This window comes from Pteropus medius, unplaced genomic scaffold, assembly GCF_902729225.1.
Source record: "Pteropus medius unplaced genomic scaffold, Ma_sr-lr_union100, whole genome shotgun sequence".
NCBI classification, from domain to species: domain Eukaryota; kingdom Metazoa; phylum Chordata; class Mammalia; order Chiroptera; family Pteropodidae; genus Pteropus; species Pteropus medius.
The window spans coordinates 15,634,016-15,652,796 of record NW_024349519.1 but is presented as its reverse complement, the minus strand read 5'-3'; the positions used below and the strand labels follow the sequence as shown (position 1 = coordinate 15,652,796).

Genomic DNA, 18,781 nt, shown 5'->3' with positions numbered 1-18,781 from the left:
TTATAAAGATTCAATGAGACCCTTTGAAATAAATGCTAAATTCAGAATATTTTCCTCATATTTTAAATCCATATGGTAAAGTAGCTTGCAATAAATGACAATAGAGAATATATCTACTAAATATAAGAGAGTAATTGAAAAATAAATGTCTCTAATAATTTCAGTTCCTTCATGTTTAACTGTCTTGAAGACAGCTATTTGATCTTGGGGATGAATGAGTAAGGGAGCAAGGGAGAAGGGAAGGAAACATCATTCTTAAGAGACCAGGTTTTCAAAAATAAGACTTCTGGTCCACAACAAAAGTGATTCTTACTTTACTTACAGAAAATTTAGAAAAATCAGAAATATGGCATTATATATAAATTTACAATCCCATCACCTTGGCATAACGTTTGTTTATTATTCTTCGAGTCTTTTACCTACCTACCAGGGAAATATACTTTTAAAATATCTAGAGCATTCTCTACATGTTTTCAAACTCTCTTTTTTCAAGAATACTACTGTAAGCATATTCTCAGATCTTTAAACAAACTGACAATTTCAATCATCAGAGAGGCCCGTCTATCTGAAAGCCCAATTTGGCATGCCCTATGTGTCTCATTTTATTGGCCCATCCTGCACTAACCCCTCTACCAGAATGATGTAAAGAACACAAGACTCTCTGTTTGAAAACACGCACAGCTTTTCCAGGCTCGAAAATTAAACCATAAAAAGTTTACTGGGAAAAAAAAAAAAACTCTTTAAAAAGCTCCTTAAAAACTCACACCATAATTGCTCCCCACCAAGCGTGGGCACTTGCTAGCTGCAAGTAGTGGCACTGTGACAAATGTAGCAAAACTGAAAGCGGGCTATACTAAGAGAAAGAAAAAGTCTTCCACTGGCCATCTGTGAAAATAAGGCATGTGGCCATTAAATGCAGAGGCTGTAAATATACACAAACTCCATGAAGCAAATGGCAAAAAAGGACTAAACTTCAAGCTCAAACAAATCAAAATGTTTAATGCATAGTTACCACTGCTGGACGAAAACAGCTCTGATCTTTGCAGTCTGCAAACTCGGCATGTATTTCAATTAAATACCCCCAAAAAGAAAAGAAAGAAAAAGAAAGAAATGAAAAGACACAGAAAAAAACCATCTGGAACAAAAGGCTATAGACAGCCTATACTCAATTTCTAGAAACAAACAGCCTCTTTAACTTGCACCAGCCTGTCGAGAATGTCGATTGGAATTATTGAAAGGCTGACATATAGAGTGATGGATGGGCGATGACATAATACCTATTTGCCTTTTTTGTCATGGTCTTTGAAAACTGGCTGCTCTGTGCTGATAATATTCACTAAGGGGTTTTCTTCTCCCTTCCTGTCCCATAAGAAGTGTTCCCTAGCTAAGACACTCAGAATTAAGAAGGTTTTATGAATGAAAAACAGAAGAAAAGGAAACCTAAAGATCAAATGCCAACTTGCACATAAAAAAGCTGGTCTAGACTGTCTAATAATCAGTTGCCTAGAAAGCAGTTCCTCATCCATTTGATATAATTTTTCAGAGTACAGAGACACCAATAATAAAAGACAAACATTCAATGCCAAATTTTGTGTATCTTTTAATTAAAGTCACCAAACAAATAATTCTATGTAGAGATTAAAAATAATATATACTCACTTTTATAAAGAGAAAATATCAATCATTTGCGTTATTTTAATTTGTTCTCAGGCAAATTTTAACCAGCGGATTAAAAGTTGAGGGATTTTTTCACACACACACACACACACACACACACACACACACACCCCCTAGTAAAAGCTCCTGCTTGGCCACACTGTTGCAATGATATCTCATTTCCTCCTGGAGGATTTACTTAACATGTCTTTCTCTTTCATGAAGTTTTCCTCTAACCATTTAAATATCTAATTCTAACTTGACTTCTCTAATGCATTTTAGCTGAAAGCAATATCTACAAAAAGCCATCCATAAATCATTAATTAATGGTAGTATCTTCCACTGAATGCAGAGGCATGAGTCCCTTCATATTCACTTTTTCAAAGCAGAACCTGTAATTCGCAATTCTTCACATGCCTTCTCCTTTTCTAAGGGAAGAGGTGGGGGGCGCGTGTTAGATAATCCTGAACTAGATATACTGTGTCATTTTCTGAAGCGTTAACACTGTTTGCCCCATCCATCAGGTGGCCAGTGAAGCATTAGGAAAGAATGATGGATGTAAAATTATTACAGGGCTGCCATCCGATACACTTACTGCCATTTGTAACTAATGCTGAGACTGACACACTTTTTTTCATTATTAAACATCCACATTAAGTCAACATTGGTCACTGTCATTTCATGTTTGGCACTCTGTTAAAGAGAAAAAAAAAAAGGTTGACAATGGCAGAAAAGAGAAGGTTGTAATGGAAGATTTTCCAAGTTCAGAGTAACAAAATTCACCTTTTTACAAATCAGTCTATGTATATAGTCTTTGGTGAGGTTCCTTATGAATATGACTGAAGAAAGAAACTGATGTCGTTACTGAGTAAATAATTATTTACAGTATACGTGTTATTCATCGAAATTTCATCTTATTCTATGAGAATTTGCAAAGAATTTTCACTGAACCTCAGAAGGAAAAGTAAGAGATTTTCCTAGTTATTCTTCTTTGCAGTTATAGATGATTTCATAGAATGTGTAGGTGTTTAGATTTTGGGTACTCTGTAGGCAATTAATGTTTGGCAAATAAATTCTCTACCTTAAAAAATGTATGCACACATTCACATGTTTATTTTTGTAAGTGACATCTGTTTTATGTAAGAAAAGCTGTAAAGAAGTTGGCCTTAACATGTAGAGAGCATGTCTGTGAACACACATTCATTGAGTTTACCTGTCACCAAGCAATGTTTTCTTGTGGACATGCTTGCATGCAATTTAATTCTTTATGAACCACGGACAAGTTATAAGGAAAGCCCTGAACATATAATAATGGAAGAGCAAAAGCAGTTAGATAGATGACAACAAATATAAACAATAAAAAACCAGTTCTGAGAGCTGTAATATCTAATGTAGCTGTGGCTCACAATGGCCTTTTCCTACCCAACAGCCATTCTGGTCCTTCTTTTCTTCCATCAATTTGATCTTTTATCTTAAGATATCCCATGGTCTCAGGGATAAGATAAGGTCTTTCATTCAGTCCCAGAAAATAATTCATGATCCCTTTAAAGTAGTCTCTCTTCCTTTAACCAGTAATTGTTTTAAAGGAGATGTTTGTGGAAGTCAGCTTGAGGAGTGCAGCGAAACACCCCTTTGTGAATGAAGGCTGAACTTAGCAAAGGAGAAACTTCCCTTCCCGAGACTGCCTGCCTTCATGGAGAGTTACAAGTGCAGCAACATTTTGTGACCCTAAGGGAAAAACCAAGAGAATCGCAGAAATTTCAACCCTGACATCACAGAGCTGATGAACTAATGTCATCAACCATCTATTCCTTAACTTCAATATATGCTAAAACGTAATCCTGTTGAAGCTACTGTATTTAGATTTCTCGATACATGTAATGAAATACATTTCTAAGAGATACTATAGCATAGGTATCATCTTCCTAGGATAACAGCATTGAGAGTAAGAGAAAAGGGCAGGGAAACTCTGGTCTATTCTTCATTTCAGTCCAGAGCATTGATTCTCTATTACATACCTTCAAGCACAAGGTCAGACCCTGAGTATATAGACCGTATGGTCAAAACTGCCTTTTTGGTGTTAAAGAAGCAAAGTAGGTGCTTTTTTTTTTTGTCTTGTTTTGTTTTGTTTTGTTTTAAAAGATAAATGTATGAGAGTTTTCTTTCTGATTCTTCCTATCTGAGAAACCTACTATTTCATCCATAACATTAATCTGTGTGGTAAAAGATAACATTATTTGAATATACAATCAGGATATAATTAACCAGAGATGACAATTATAAATAACGCTGTGTCCCAGAGTTTCCAAGAAACCTGACATACACAGTTCTTGGGTATGTTGAAACAGTTCCAAGAAAAGTTAAGAAATGAAAAATCTTTTACAACTCTTCAATTAAAATGTGTTTCAGTACAAATGACTTTCATTATGTGTTTTGGTACATATTACTGGAAAACATTCATCCCTTTCTTCACACCTCTAATTGTTTTCACTATCCAATAACAGCTTTTCAGAATTAAAACCTAGTTGGGACAATCATATTGGCCATTTGAAATGTGAAGAAAAGTTAATGTATATAAGGTCTGTATTCGCAAGAAAACAGATCTCCACTACAGGATTCCAATTATCTGGATCTCAGGTTATACTATCACTTTTTAGACTGATGGAAAGCACCAGGCTAAATTTCTTTTCTTTCCCCTTTTCCTTTCTCCCAGGCTCCTTTTCATCTTTTTTTGTCTTTATTACTCCCATTCTTTACATTTCACTTTCTGGGTTTAGGAAACTGAGAGTATTGTTTTAGAGAGAAAAATAGCCTTCTTTTGGGATTCAAATAGTACAAAAAGATGATAGTGCAAACTATAAGAGGAATTTATCACATATTCTGTTTGTCATTAAAAACTACGAAGCAAAATGTCAAACCAACAACTAATTTACCTATGCTTTGGCCATGGGTAAAGCTGGTGATTATAAAAATCTGTTAAAAAGGTAGGTATTAAGGAAGTAACAACACAATGTGTATAGTGATGTCACTTAATTTGGAAGAACAAGCACTCACCTTTGTCAGCTTAGGTATATAACTGATCTGATATGCTAAGCAACATGGAGTCTTTATTCAATTCCTATAGGTAGGCTCACATCCATAAATATGCCACGATTAATGGTCAAAATAACAGAATTTGAAAATGTAAACACTATAAAGGCAGAAGCCATATTTTCTTCTTCAATACAGTACACAGCAATGTCTCTAATGCATAGTAGGCACTAATGTTGAATAATTAAACTAAACTAAAAGATATAACTTTGACATTATCTCATTCCCATGAGTTGCACAGACAGAGATCAATCATTGATATTGTAGAAATGACACCCAAGCTAGTTCAACAGGAAAAGGCAACCACAGTAAAACCTGCTTCTAAGAGAGCTTCAATAATCTCAATTTCATTCTCAGGTATCGAGGGTAACATATGAACTAAACTAACTTGGATCCTTCTGCTGAAAAGGTTTACCTACACATTACAAGAGTTTGATGTATTATTATAATAATGAAACTGCTTCGCCTTCGTATTTTAAGATTTTCACTTAAAAACCCATACAAGTATAAGACTTTAATTGAAAATGTAACTCAACTGCATTGGAGTGCATAGTAAAGAGATTTAGGAATAAAAACCTTCTGGAGAATGAAGACATCTTAATTGGCCAGCAGATTTTGGCAGGTATTACTTCAAAATTAGGCTTTTTGAAAAGTTATTATATCCTATAAAAGAGAAAGGAAAATTGAAAGCAGTAGCTTTCAACAGAGGCAACTCTATGTCCTGTACCTCAAATAGGAGGTGCTAATCAAAGAAATAAAATAAAGTATGATTGTGGAGGTGGAACAAGAAGTGGAAATGAGGTCCCTTAACAATGGACAACTATGGAATAAAGTGAATGCAGATGGTTCCACTCCTGCTACTTAATCAAAAGACTGAGCAGAGTCACTGGAGCCAGCATCAAGTCATGTGTTAGAACAACAGCTGATCTGTATTAGGGAAGATTAACTCACAGTGCCATGGTGGAGGGCCTAGGATTATTTTATGTACTTCCATTGCCTTACAAGCCGTCAGCGCAATTATTGCCCTCCGATGTGAATGACTGATCTGTAACCACAGCTAAACAGCATGCTGCTTAGGGGCCTAGGAGCTTCATGAAGATGAATTTCCATACCATCAAAGTGCTTTTAATGGGCTCCCTGATCCAACCACAAGAGCTGTTTTGCAAGTATATAGAACTTAGGATGAAGGCTTCCTGTCCAAAAGGATTTGGTCGGTTGTCACTTGACAATTCCCAGCCAGCACAGGAGAGGAGAGGGGGGAGATAGGTAGAGTTGTCTTTGCTTTGGAGGATTAAAAAAAAAAGGGTACAGATGCTTGCTGAATGCAACCAACTGCTGTATCCACAGCTGAATTCAATGCGCTTAACAAATAACGGCAATTTAGCTATGCTTGCGAGGAATAGCTTGAGTCACTTTGCATTAGCATCTGGCTGAGTGTTAAACTCATTTCTACATGGGGAGCAGAGAAAAAGAATTTCTGTTCAAGCATCCTTTCAAGAATGTTTAAATATTTGAATATAAATTCCTTGATGCTTGCTATCATTCCTTCTTAGAGCTGTCACTTTGCTTTTCCCCTTCCCTTCTGGTGCTTAGCTAGAAAAATTGTGCGCCCTTCTTGCTGCACCAATGTTGCTCCTCTTATGCTGTGAGACTGTGAGGGATGATATACTGACCCATGTTTCACTTTCCCTTCCAGAAAAAGAACAGAATTGAAATTGTTTCTCCAACATTTTGAGACATATTTGGACCAGCAAAAAAAGTACAGTTGTGACAAGATTATGCAGAAATTTCACCTTCGCTATGCATATTGCTAGCTTTTTAGAGATTATATATCAAATTCCATATAAAACCTGGGAAACCAGAAAGCTATCCAAATTAGAAAACTGTTCATTCTGTATATAATACTGTTTGACTGATAAATTTCTCATGATTAATTATCAAGTTATTGCTAAGTAGCTGATCATTTTTTCTAGGATCATATCTATTTAGCTATAGAATTATTTAAAGGGGATTCAATAACACTTTAAAATTTCAATTCAAAACATATCAAAAAGTACCAAAAGAAGTATATGCTCTGAACATTCTATAATAACATATTTTTCTGAATAAAATAGAATCTAGTTTAGACAAAAGAGTCTAAAATTATTATAGCTCAGATAAATTCAGTTTTGCTGTGTTTAAGTAGACTAACAATGTGCCCAAGTTTTAAAAAGTACATTTTGTTTTATAATAAAGTCAAATTTTCTGATCGTGCAGTCACCTAAAACTTGAAAGTACTTTGCATTAGAGACATATGACAAGCTCGGGATCCTAGATACTTAGATTATGAGCATGGGTATCATCCAAGCTTATGCTGATTAAAGAAGATTCAGCATTTTCAAATCCAGCTCATCCCAAAATACAAGTTAAGCATCTCTGTAAAGCAAAACTTTCACTCAGACTCAGATATCTCAAATGCCATTTCATTTTAATACAAACCGATGGCAGAAAAGGAGATATTGTCAATAAGGTTTGACAATGGACACAAGAGAATTTTAACCCTATTTCTGGTTGGTTTTGATTAGGATAGGCATGGAGATTTCTGGATTGACAGAAGGAAAAAGGGAAGAAGAACCATTACTCTGGAACGATGAAAAGCATTCGGGCAATTTAAATATTTTTGGAAAGTCAGTTATTTTAGTAACTAACCTTTTCCGTCCGGCAATTATTGAGACCTAGACTATTCACAACAGCCACCTTCCCATCAAGGACCTGTTGTTCCCGCCGAAGTTGCTCCTTCATCTGCCGAGCTTCTTGGATTGCCTTGGTGACAGCATCATGGTCATTTAAATAACCTGAAGATGTGACAGAACAAAATATATGTTTTGTACAAATGCATAGATAGGTTAAGCTTTAACTATAAAAATCACTTCTATTTTGGGTAATGGCTAGTGTCTGGCAGATAATAATTTCTCAGTGGAATTTGTCTAAATGAATGAATAAGTAATTGATGATGACTAAATTGAATTGATGATTCATATAGTCATACATGAACATGGTGACAAACATCTGTAATAAAAACATAATATTTAAGAGAAATATAGTTGTTTCCATACATTTGGAAAGAAGTTTAAAGAATAACATTTTTAGTTACCTGGATGTTCTGCAGTGCAAAAATAAAACCTATCTTTGATTTTTTTTCATGTAAGGATTATTTAAATGTCACCATAGAATGTATTGATAACTATCACTATCGTTATTGACACTCTCATAGCATTAGAAAGGTCAACTTAGAGTTTAAGTATAGCACTATTAAGTTCATTATTTACAGAAAGAATAAATCATTATTAAGTGGCTGAAAGAAGAGCATTTCCTCCCAATCCATTTATGGTGAAATAAACCACAGGTGGCAATGGCTGGCTATGGATACAAACTTGAAACAGTTAAGAGGCTAAATTTCAAGTTCAGAATGTGACCAAGTACCTCAAATTGTTTGATGAAAAATTGTGCCTACTGGTAAACTATAGTCGCACTTAATTCACACTCTTAATAATATGATAAAATGACTGGCCTGTGTCTGCACCTCCACAATCCAGAGTTAGTTAAAAAACAACATTGCCAAAATACTTCTTTTAAAGAATAACAGGTGTAAGGAGCAGAACTAAATTTAACTTTAACACTGGTCATTTATTTATTTGATGCACTTTATTATGATAATCTGTACGATCTAAGGTTAGAATACCAATGAGAAAAGATTGTTTTGCAAATATTGAAAGAAAAACTAATATCTCATCTTTCACTCCTCTTATCTTTTAACTAGGGCATAAAATGGCATAAACTGAATGTATAATATGAAATTGCCCAGAAAAGGGACTTGTTTGTGACATGAGGCTAAATCTAACCAGATCCATTGGTGAATTGTGACAGATGGAGGGACTGTGAGACAGAAGGCAGGCACTAATCACACATAAAATGACCGGCTTGCCTCAACATGTTCCACGGATTCCAGCAAACTTTACACCCTAATCCATTTTTAGAACAAAAAACATCTGGGCCATAAATCCTCTAATCTGCCAAAACACGCTATTAATTCCCATGATTTGTTGAAAAACACTAAGATTAAAGAAAGGAAATATAAAATGGCTAACTGCCGTGTTAGGAAAGTGTTATTAATACTCTTTCTTTGTCTCAATTACGAATGTTCTGGTACTAAAGAGCCTTGTCTAATCATGTCAGATTACACATCCTCTGTTGTATTGCTAGATTCTTCTATCTGATCTGCTGATTGCCAAAAACCACGGAATACTTTCTTGCTGCTTAAACATTTCTACTGAAGTGACCGATGTTGAGATGAGTGCAGAGCTTCAGCGCTGGGAGGTTTCTAAATGATCAGTGCCTTTCTCCCCCTTCCTATGCAGAGACTAGACCTCAGCCTCTGATCTCCTTTGGGCAGAAAGATAAGTTCCAGTGCCGGCAATAAAAAGGGGAGCCTTGAAAGCTCCTATACATTTTGCTTTTTGGAGTAAAATTCTTTGGAACGTATTCAAAGAATATATCTATGCTCATTTTAAATATAATACAAATCGGAAACAACTATTTAAACCTAAGTCAGACCTTTAGAGCTAACGTTTACTATAAAAGATGGTTGTTTTTAACCTTATAGTATCCTCAACATCCTGACTTGAACAAGCTTCCTAATCTATTACTCTTAAACTATTCTGTTCATGAACACTACCACTCTAGAAAGAAATACAGCTCTCAGCTCTTACATGACAGTGACTGTCTTGGTATATGTTCATTTAGTAAGACCCCAAGAGGACCAGCCTGATTTTCCTATCCTCCAACCCGTTTATGTACAACCTGGCATCATGCATTTTTGTAGTCTATTTAGCTTCTGCAGAGCACAAATATATATGTGAAATGGTTTGGCACACGGTACTGAATAAACGTATGAATTCTTTATGCTTTTTAGGTGCTGCCAAGAAAACACTGTGTAGGAAAAATGATTAACAGAGATGAAAAAGTGATGCAAATTATTATGAGGATAAATGACTGACAGATTTAAGTTTTGTAATGGCTATTTCCACTGTGTGAGGTGGAAATAGGTGCAGGTGAAAATAGGTGTTCCCTTTAAAACGAACATTCCTGCTTTTAGAGACTCTTGAGTTTTAGTTAAAATACTATATGAAATTCTAACATTTATATCTACTGTGTTAAATCATAAAAGCCATTTATATATTATAGAGTTGAATCTTAATCGGATTGTTTGCTGGTTCTTTACATTTTGTTCTTATCACAGTCACCAAATTCCCAAATCTTGCTGACTCCCTCTCTCTCGCCTCTGATTTTGGAAAGACCAATAAGGTTGAACTTTCACCTTCCTGCCATGCCCCCATTCCTATCCCATGCTAGCTTCAAATCTATCTCCATGTAGACCCATTGCCTCCTCCTGCTTCAATGAAAATGGTGTCTCTAATTTCATTCAAGGCAAATCCCTTAAACTCATGTTCTAGATTCCTGTACCTCACCATTAGTTATTTTCTTTCACATTTATATCATCTACCTGATCTTCTCTACCATTTCTACCACCATAACTTGTAAGTATTTAAGTTTCTCCTCCTAAAAGAAGCAAATAAAGTTTCTCTCTCAACTTTGTGTTGCCTCCTTTCCAATCCTGTCTATTTACCTTCTAAATCAAGCTTCTAAAAGATTTATATCATACACTCCAATTCCTTACTCTCCCATTCCTGCTACAATCTCTTTTCTGCTTCCCTTGCTCAAAATGCCCCAAATCCAAGGGGCATTTTCCATTTCTTGCAGAATGACAGCACTGACAATCTCCTTACTATTCAAATTCCTTCTTTCCTCTCCTCTGACTCCTCCATTTCCACTTCCTTTCCTGGGATCCTTTCTTCACCTGTTCTTTAGACTTTGGTCCAAAGTTCCAATCTTCAGAAAAATATGTGTTTTGGAACTGAACAAGTCTGAACTAAATCCTAGCTTTACCACTTACTGGCTATATAAATTTCACAAGTTGTTTTACTTTTCTAAGTCTCAATGATCTATTGGTTAAATGGGGATAACACTTAGCAGATAAAATAAATGTCATGAAAATTAAATGAGTTAATATAGTTTTTTTTAGCATAACAAATGGTCCCTGACAGTAACTGTCAGTTTATTTGCAACATAGCATAGTGAAACAGGTAAAATTTGAGCACTGGGTTCAAATGAATCTGGGTTTCTACTTCTTGGAAAGTATGATATTTGACAAATTACAACAGTTAATCTCACTGACTGTCTATTTCCCTCAACGGTAAAACAAATCTATGGTCAATGGAAAAGTTACATAAAATACACACAGAGGTGTAGATAACACTTGGTATCTGAGAAGTCAGTAAAAAAATGTTCATTTCTTTCTTTCTTCTTTTGCCCTATATGCTTACCCTCAGCAGTCTGGTTGCATGGATTTACCTATTATGATAAAGTCTGTGAAGGGGATATAATTTCTTGTTGGTAGAGAGGTTCAGTTAGATGGAAGTCACCCCAAGTCAAAAATATCCCCAATACATTTTATTCTTCCTTCATTATATACTGAGGCAGCAATTGTATCTAAAGACAGGATCAGAAGACAGCCTATGTGTTTAGGAGAGGTTTGGTGAGCCTCAATCTTAGGAGGTAAAAGAGGGGGCAAAGGCCAATATGGCTCCAGTTAGCAACTCAGATGAGATTTAGGAAATGCAGGTTAGGAATCATTAAGTTAAGAAATTTCTGAGATTCTACAATCTTGTTAATTTTACCACAATTTGATTTTTTTATGCTTGTGTTTCTTCTTAGCCATTACCAACACAATTCTCAAAATTAAAAAAGAACACTTTTTTATATTTTCAGGGGCAGAAAAAATGGACAAACTGGAAAGTCCAATCTTAGGATAAAACCTAAACAGAAAGAGTAATGGCTGCTCCACAATAAATGAAGCTGTTGAAAGGTAGAAGGAAAAACAGAAAATTACTTGTGATGGGTTGAATGTGTCTCTAAAAAGATATGTCCATGCCCTATCCTAACTCCTGGTATCTGTGAATTTGATCTTATTTGGAAATAGAAGTTTTGTAAATGTAATTAAATTATGAATCTTGAAATGAGATCACCCTAGATGTAGTATGGGCCTTAAATCCAATGACTGGTGTTCTTATAAGAGGAATGAGAGAGAGATTTAACATACAGAGACATGCAGAAGAAGGTCATGTGACTACAGAGACAGAGACTGAAGTTATGCATCTGTAAACCAAGGAACACCAAATACTGCCAGCAGCCACTAGAAGCCAGGCAAGAGGCATGGTACAGATTCTCTCCCTCAGAGACTCTGGAAGGATCTAATCCTTGCTGACACCTTGACTTTGGATTTCTAGTTTCCAAATAGTGATAGAATAAATTTGTTTTAAGCCACTCAGTTTATGATAATTTGTTGTCGTGGCCTTAGAATCCAATATACCACAATTGGTCTTAAACTTGCTCCTAAGAATCAAGGGATGCTCTCTAGTACTGTAAAATATTTACTGTGTGTATCGCATCTTTTCTGATTCCTAGATACATATATCTGTCTCCTGAGCTTCTCTACTTGAATGTCCCATGAGTACCGGAAATGCAGTACATCTAGCACAGGATTCATCATCTTCCCACTGCCTCAATCTGTTCCTTCTACATTCATATCCCTTTCCAGTTGCCCCCATCCAGTCACGTGGGAGTCATCTAAGGTATCTCCTTTAATCCATACATACAAAAGGCAACCAAACCCTGAAATCTCTGCCTCCTTCTCAGCTCTCAAATGTGCTTCTTCTCCATCCCCATGGTCCCTGCTTTTGCTAAAGGCACCTCATATCTCACTTGGGCTAATGCCTGAAACTCCTAACTGGTTTCCCTAACTTTAAGCTTACACTCCTGGAATTCATCTCCTACTCTGCTTCCAGATAAAGCAGTCCAAAATATTCCAAAATAAGGTTTGGATCATGTCCCTTTACCAGACTAAAAACCCATCTCTTGGTACCCTAATGCTTAAAGGAACATTCCATAAGGTGATAATCTGTAATAGTTTGTGAAGAAAAATAATTCCATAAGGACTCCCCTGACATACCCTAGACATGCTTCTTGCCATTATTAGTACTTCCCATTCAAATGCTCCTTGAAAACTTTATATGTGTGTTTACTGTCACACTGTCTTTCCTTTTTCTACATTCGTCTTTCACACCAGTCTGTGAACTACTTGAGGGCTTTTTTTTTCTTTCAGTCTTTTATTCCTTTGTTCCAGGACAGAGTCTGTTGAAGGAATGAAAGCATATTTCTAAGTTGAACATATCTACATTTATAATTCCAAGTTCACTGACTTTCCATGTCATTATATCAATGGAAACCTATACCATATGACACAGATTTATTAAAATTCATGGACCTAACAGATGCTATCAGGACAACATGAATTCTTATTTACTACATATTTATTTTACATAAGACTTTTCAGCTATAAGTAAAAGTAAGGGTACAGGTGTTTCAAATTATTTTCAATAAATATTAATTTTTTCCTGTTTTTAAGGTCAAATCATCATCACATTTTTAGCACCATAATACATAGCCATTTCTTCATCTGTAGAACCTCACAAGGATTAATTAAACAATAAATGTAAAAGCAGTGTGCAAATTGTAAAGTGCTATGGAAATGTTAATTGCCAGATGTTGAATAATACCCCTAACTTCCTGATAATTCAATGGCATTCCATAAAACTTTTACAATATTCTTGTTCAATAACTAACCCTCATAAAAGTTTTTCTCTTTAAAAATGTAAACGTTTCCAAGGTAATCTCCTTCATGTCCTTATATTTTAAATTAGCAAGTTGTAGAAATAAAGAACCAAATTAATGGACTTGAAAATATTTCCCTTCATTTTATTTACTCGATGAGTATCTACTACATTTGCTCAGGTAAAGTTTTACTTATCATGTGTTAATGTCTCTGAGGAATGAAGGGTAAGAATAATGTGATCCAACATTTTCCAAAGACATGCTAAGACAAACTGTAGGCATCTAAAGTTTCAGTTCAACACTCTTTTCTGTTTATCCTCCAGACTTAGCAAAATGCAAGTGTAGAGGAGATATTTTAAATCCATTTACTGGACGAATGAGTGAAAGGTTAAATAAATGACCGAGTAAGGCATCTAATGCAGACAGACTACCAATAGGCAATAACTAAAAAGAAAGCATGTCAACCCAGAGACTATGACTGTAAGGCTGCAACTCCCACTGGCTGTGAGTTTAGGCAAGCTACTAGGTCTTTATGTACATTTGTTTCTTTGAAATTAAATCAGAGGTAATAAAAATAGAACCATAGAACTGCCTACACTGTGACAGAAACTTACTTAGAATCCCCAGTAAGCACTTAACCTCTACAGGCTTCAGGTCCTTATCTGTAAAATAAGTTTTATCTGGATGATATGGATATCTGCTCTATCAAGTTAAGAGTCTATAATACTAAAGTTAGCTGAAGTGAGAACATAGATTAAAAATGCTTTGAAAAAAGTTAAAAGTGTTATACATATGTACAACCTAAGTGAAAAAGGCCCATAAGGGAAAGATAACATTTGGTCAAAAGAGTCTAAAATTATCCATTATTCTTCTGAACTATTCATGCCTTTAAAGGAGTCCCTTTCTTTGGAGCTGCCTATCATTTGCGTATCATATCAAAAGCATTCTTATAGAATATACAGTAATATTGGTCACCAACCTCAAAAACTTACTTTCTATATTTGTAGCTGATAGATATATAGCAAAGAGCCCATGTCATTAATGGTATCTTAAGTTATCTTTTGGTTCACAGTTTTCCATGCTTTATTAATGGCATAATACATTAATTCTTCTTTCAGGGGTGACCTTTACGACACCATTAATGCTCACAGCTTTTATCCAACTACATTATTACTCATTACAGGTTCAGCTTTCAACATCTGAATTTGTTGAAAAGAGAAAAGTAAATTGTAGTGGCCTCAAATCCTTAAAAATATGACGGATGCATATGTGGTGAAGGAACTTTTCAGGGAAAAAAATATAAGAGAAAGTCAGATGATAAATGTCATTAAATATATTCTTGCCTTTCTAAAATATTTTGTCATACTTCATCCAAAAGTGCCGAAGTAAAAAATTATCATATGATCAAAATGCAAATATTTTAGTTATTCCATTAGTTTAATATTCTAGTTCGAATGACATTACAAAAGTAGCTCATATACCAACATTATGATATTTATCAGCCTTCATGTCTATTATGAAAATGAATAATTCTTGCCAAGTAAAATATTTTTCTCTTACATATGTAGGACACGAAAGCAAGTCTTATCCTTATCCTGGTATTCGTGTAAGATGTTGAACATAGTAATTGAGAGAGCGTAACAGAGTGGTGCATAATGATAAAAGCACATGCATACCTTAACTTTTCAACTTCTAAAAACCTAGGTTTTCATTGTTTTGTTTCTCACTGCCACACCACTGTACCAAACTGACTTCCTCTTGACAAATAATCTGGAATTCTACTTTGTGAGGATAGAAGCATTTAAAACATACCCCGTCAGCTTTCTTTCTGTCTATCCCACAATTTCTCTGTAACTTTACCCTTTTTTCTTCATTTCTTTTGGTCTCAGAAAAAAAGAAGAGGCATTTCTGCTTTCCAAAGTTAATCATTTGTCATCATTTCGTCTTCCTTTATCATCACCCATGTACTGTTTTATATCTATTTCTCTCTCCAGCTCTTCTCTTTGAAAATATATGTTATATGATTTTTCTACTCTAAAACCTGTCTCTACTCAGCCTTCTCAAAATCTCTTCTCAATATCAGGCTTACAAAGAGACTGATCTATTTATCAATTGTACTTTCTTTCCTCATATTTCTCAAATCTTTGTAATTGGAATTCTGCTAAACTTTTCTACTAAAACTTCTCTGTTCAAGTCTGCCTATCCACGAGCTCCAGCTAAATCTTAATGCCTTTCTTCTTCATGTTCATTAACTTTTCTACAAAATATGACACCATTAAATAATCTTTCTTTTTTGAACTATTGTATTCTTAGACTAGCATGATAATGCCCTATCTTCATTCTGATTCTAAGACACTCACTTGCTTTTTATCAGTTTTACCTGCCGCCCCAAAGTATGGTGGTTTTGAAGTATATCCAAAGATACTTTGATATTTCTCCTTTCTGACATGGAGCCTAATTCCCCTCTCTTGAGTTGGGCTGGACTAAGTGATTATCTTATAATGAAAAGAGTAAAGCAGAACCGACTATCTGTGACACTGGAGACCAGGGCATAAGAGACACCATGGCTTTCTCTTTGTTCTCCCTCTTGGATCATTCAACTCTGGGGAAAGTTAGCTGCCATGCTATGAGCAGCATTATGGGAAGAGTCATGCAGCAAAGAACTAAGGTATCCAGCCAACAGCCATATGAGTGAGATATTCTGCAAAAGGATCATCCATCCCCAGTAAGATCCTGCAGCCCTGGCTAACAACCATAAAAGAGACTCTATGCCAGAACACTCTCCCCCCCTCCTCCCCCGCTAAGCTTCTCTCAGATTCCTGACCATTAGAAACTGTGAGATAATAAATGTTGGTTGTTTTACCCTGCTGAGTTTTGGGTTAATTTGTTATGCGGCAATAGATAACTAATACAGTAAGCAATACCTATGATCCTTTAGTCCTTCTTTTCTTACCTTAAACACTCTTTTTGGTGAACTTATTTGCTCTGACAGCTTCGACAACCTCAATGGGGAATAATTTCTATGTCTAAGGTTCTAGCACCCTTTTTGAATATCAGACTTAAATTTCCATTTCCTTCTGAACATCTCTACATAAATGGCTCCTTGTGCTTCAAGTTCAATATTTATTAAATTTTTATATTTATGTCTTCCCCTAAATCTGCTTCCACTTTGGCCTTCTGTTTCATAGTTAAGGCACTATCTTTATTTTATAAATTCAAAATCCTAGACTCTTATCTCCAACTTGAACCTCCCCAAGTATATTCTACTGTGGATACATTATGCCAATTCTTCTTTAATAATATCTCTTCAATCTATTCTCTCCTTTTCTTATGATTCCTATGTCTAGTTCATGTAACTTACTTTTGTCCTACACTAAAACAATAGTTTCTCTGATTCCAATCTCTTTCTGCTGCCAATACTCTTCTTAAAGTTCTGATCACATTGCTGTCTGGAGAAAAAGTCAAAATTTCTCAGGATATCATTCAATCAGATTCCATCTACTCCTTTCAGTTTTAGCTCTGATCACTTTCCACTACACACTCATTTTATATTTTAGCCAAATCGGTATATTTCTCAAAAATATGATATTTTACTCTGGTTTTCTTTTTCTTCTTCAAGGCTCCATTTGTTTTAGATGATCTCCAACTTAGTCTTCCTTAATCATTTCCAAATAGAACCCATCAGTTTCTTCTTTTTGACTATCGGATTGCACCCTTGCACTAGAATAGCACTTAGTACAGCTGACTTGTGCTATAAGATAAATGACTTTTCCCTCAACTAAATCCTGAGCTCCTGGAGGGCTGGTTTGTGCCAGCCTTTTCATAATTGTAAGCCAATAATAAGCATATCAATAAATGTTATTTGAAGTAAGTATTTACAGTCTAATATGATGTTTACTAAAATTATTTAATTATTTTAAAAAGTTAGCTTTTGGGTCATTTTTCTAGTGTTTGCTTACTCTTCTAAAATGACAATTATGGGAAAATGAAGCTACTCACTTTTTACAATACTTTGCTGTGTTTAAGTAAATCTCAAATAGAATGGACTGAACAAACTTTATACTCTAATGATTGGCTGCTAATTAGGCAGAGTGTATTTCATTATTATGTATACTTTGTACATATCACAAAAAATGGAAATAAATTTCAGTGATGGAAAAGGCAAGTCACCTAACAATAAGACTCTGGAACCATTGCTCTCTGTGATTAGTCATTTAGGCTTTATATATATATATATATATATATATATATATATATATATATATATATATACACACACACACACACACACACATATATACACATACACTTAAGAACATATATTACATCAGCAAACATAACCAGTTCAGTTAGATTTTCAGGGGGACATTATAACTTGGACTTCAGGTTTATCAAATTGGAACTTTCCTATGAAACTAAAGCCATGCACAAGGTATGCGTGATTTGCCATTAAAAGATAATTTCATTCAATTGCCATAAACAGAAAATCAGCAAGAACAAAAGAAAAAGAACTTACCTATTGTGCTAACTCTGGCTGAAGGACTAGCTAATGCTGCTGGGACAGAGGCTTTGAGGGGGCCTGCCCCACTGTTTATTCTCAGAGCTGGCATATGGGGAGAGGTGGGTGATGTGGGTGATTTGCCATCAGAGGTCTTGGGTTTAGCTGATAGGTTCAGTGGCTGTGCCACTTCATCCTGCAATGATTATTAGAACATGAGCTGTGATAAGGAAAGGCTGATTAAAAATGTCTAGATAAACACAGGTATACTGCTTGTCATTTCCCATCAAATTATTCTACCATCAATGATCTTAACATTCAATTTTAACATTACAGTATTTGGTCAGTTGTCAACAATGTCACTTTCAACTATGTATTATGAAAAACCTTTTGTATAAGATAAAATACACTATCCAGAAAGCACATAAGTAATGTTGCCTGTAAGAAATATTCTTAAAGAGATATTACTTGTACTATTCATTTATATTGAGAGACAATGCATAGTTCATATAAAATTCTGATGTAGATAGGTTTTTTTCCAAACTTTGAAGAACAGGGGTTGAGTCTCAAGCATCTTTGTATCCCGGCGCTTAGGTAGAGTACCTGGAACATCCATGATGGAGAAGTAAAATGGTGTGTATCTCTGATCAGAACTGCTCTCCAAATTAATACAAAAAAGAAAAGAAAACTTTCTAACTGAAAAAAAAACTTTCTTAGAAAATAATCTCTTTTTCTTAGGTTTCACAACACTTTTGGATTTGATCTAAA

The 18,781-nt window shown here is 35.1% G+C and overlaps 1 protein-coding gene across 15 annotated transcripts in view; it reads right to left on the bottom strand.

The window, feature by feature from the left end:
- Window positions 1-18,781, bottom strand: part of SOX5 (SRY-box transcription factor 5) — a 907,668-nt gene that overhangs the window by 21,763 nt on the left and 867,124 nt on the right. For all 15 annotated transcript variants that reach the window (XM_039882498.1, XM_039882492.1, XM_039882491.1 and 12 more), the window contains 2 exons: window positions 18,032-18,209; window positions 7,435-7,580 (listed from right to left, as the gene is read on the bottom strand). In XM_039882498.1, the coding sequence (XP_039738432.1) occupies window positions 7,435-7,580; window positions 18,032-18,209 (324 nt within the window). The remainder of the gene's footprint in view (window positions 1-7,434; window positions 7,581-18,031; window positions 18,210-18,781) is intronic.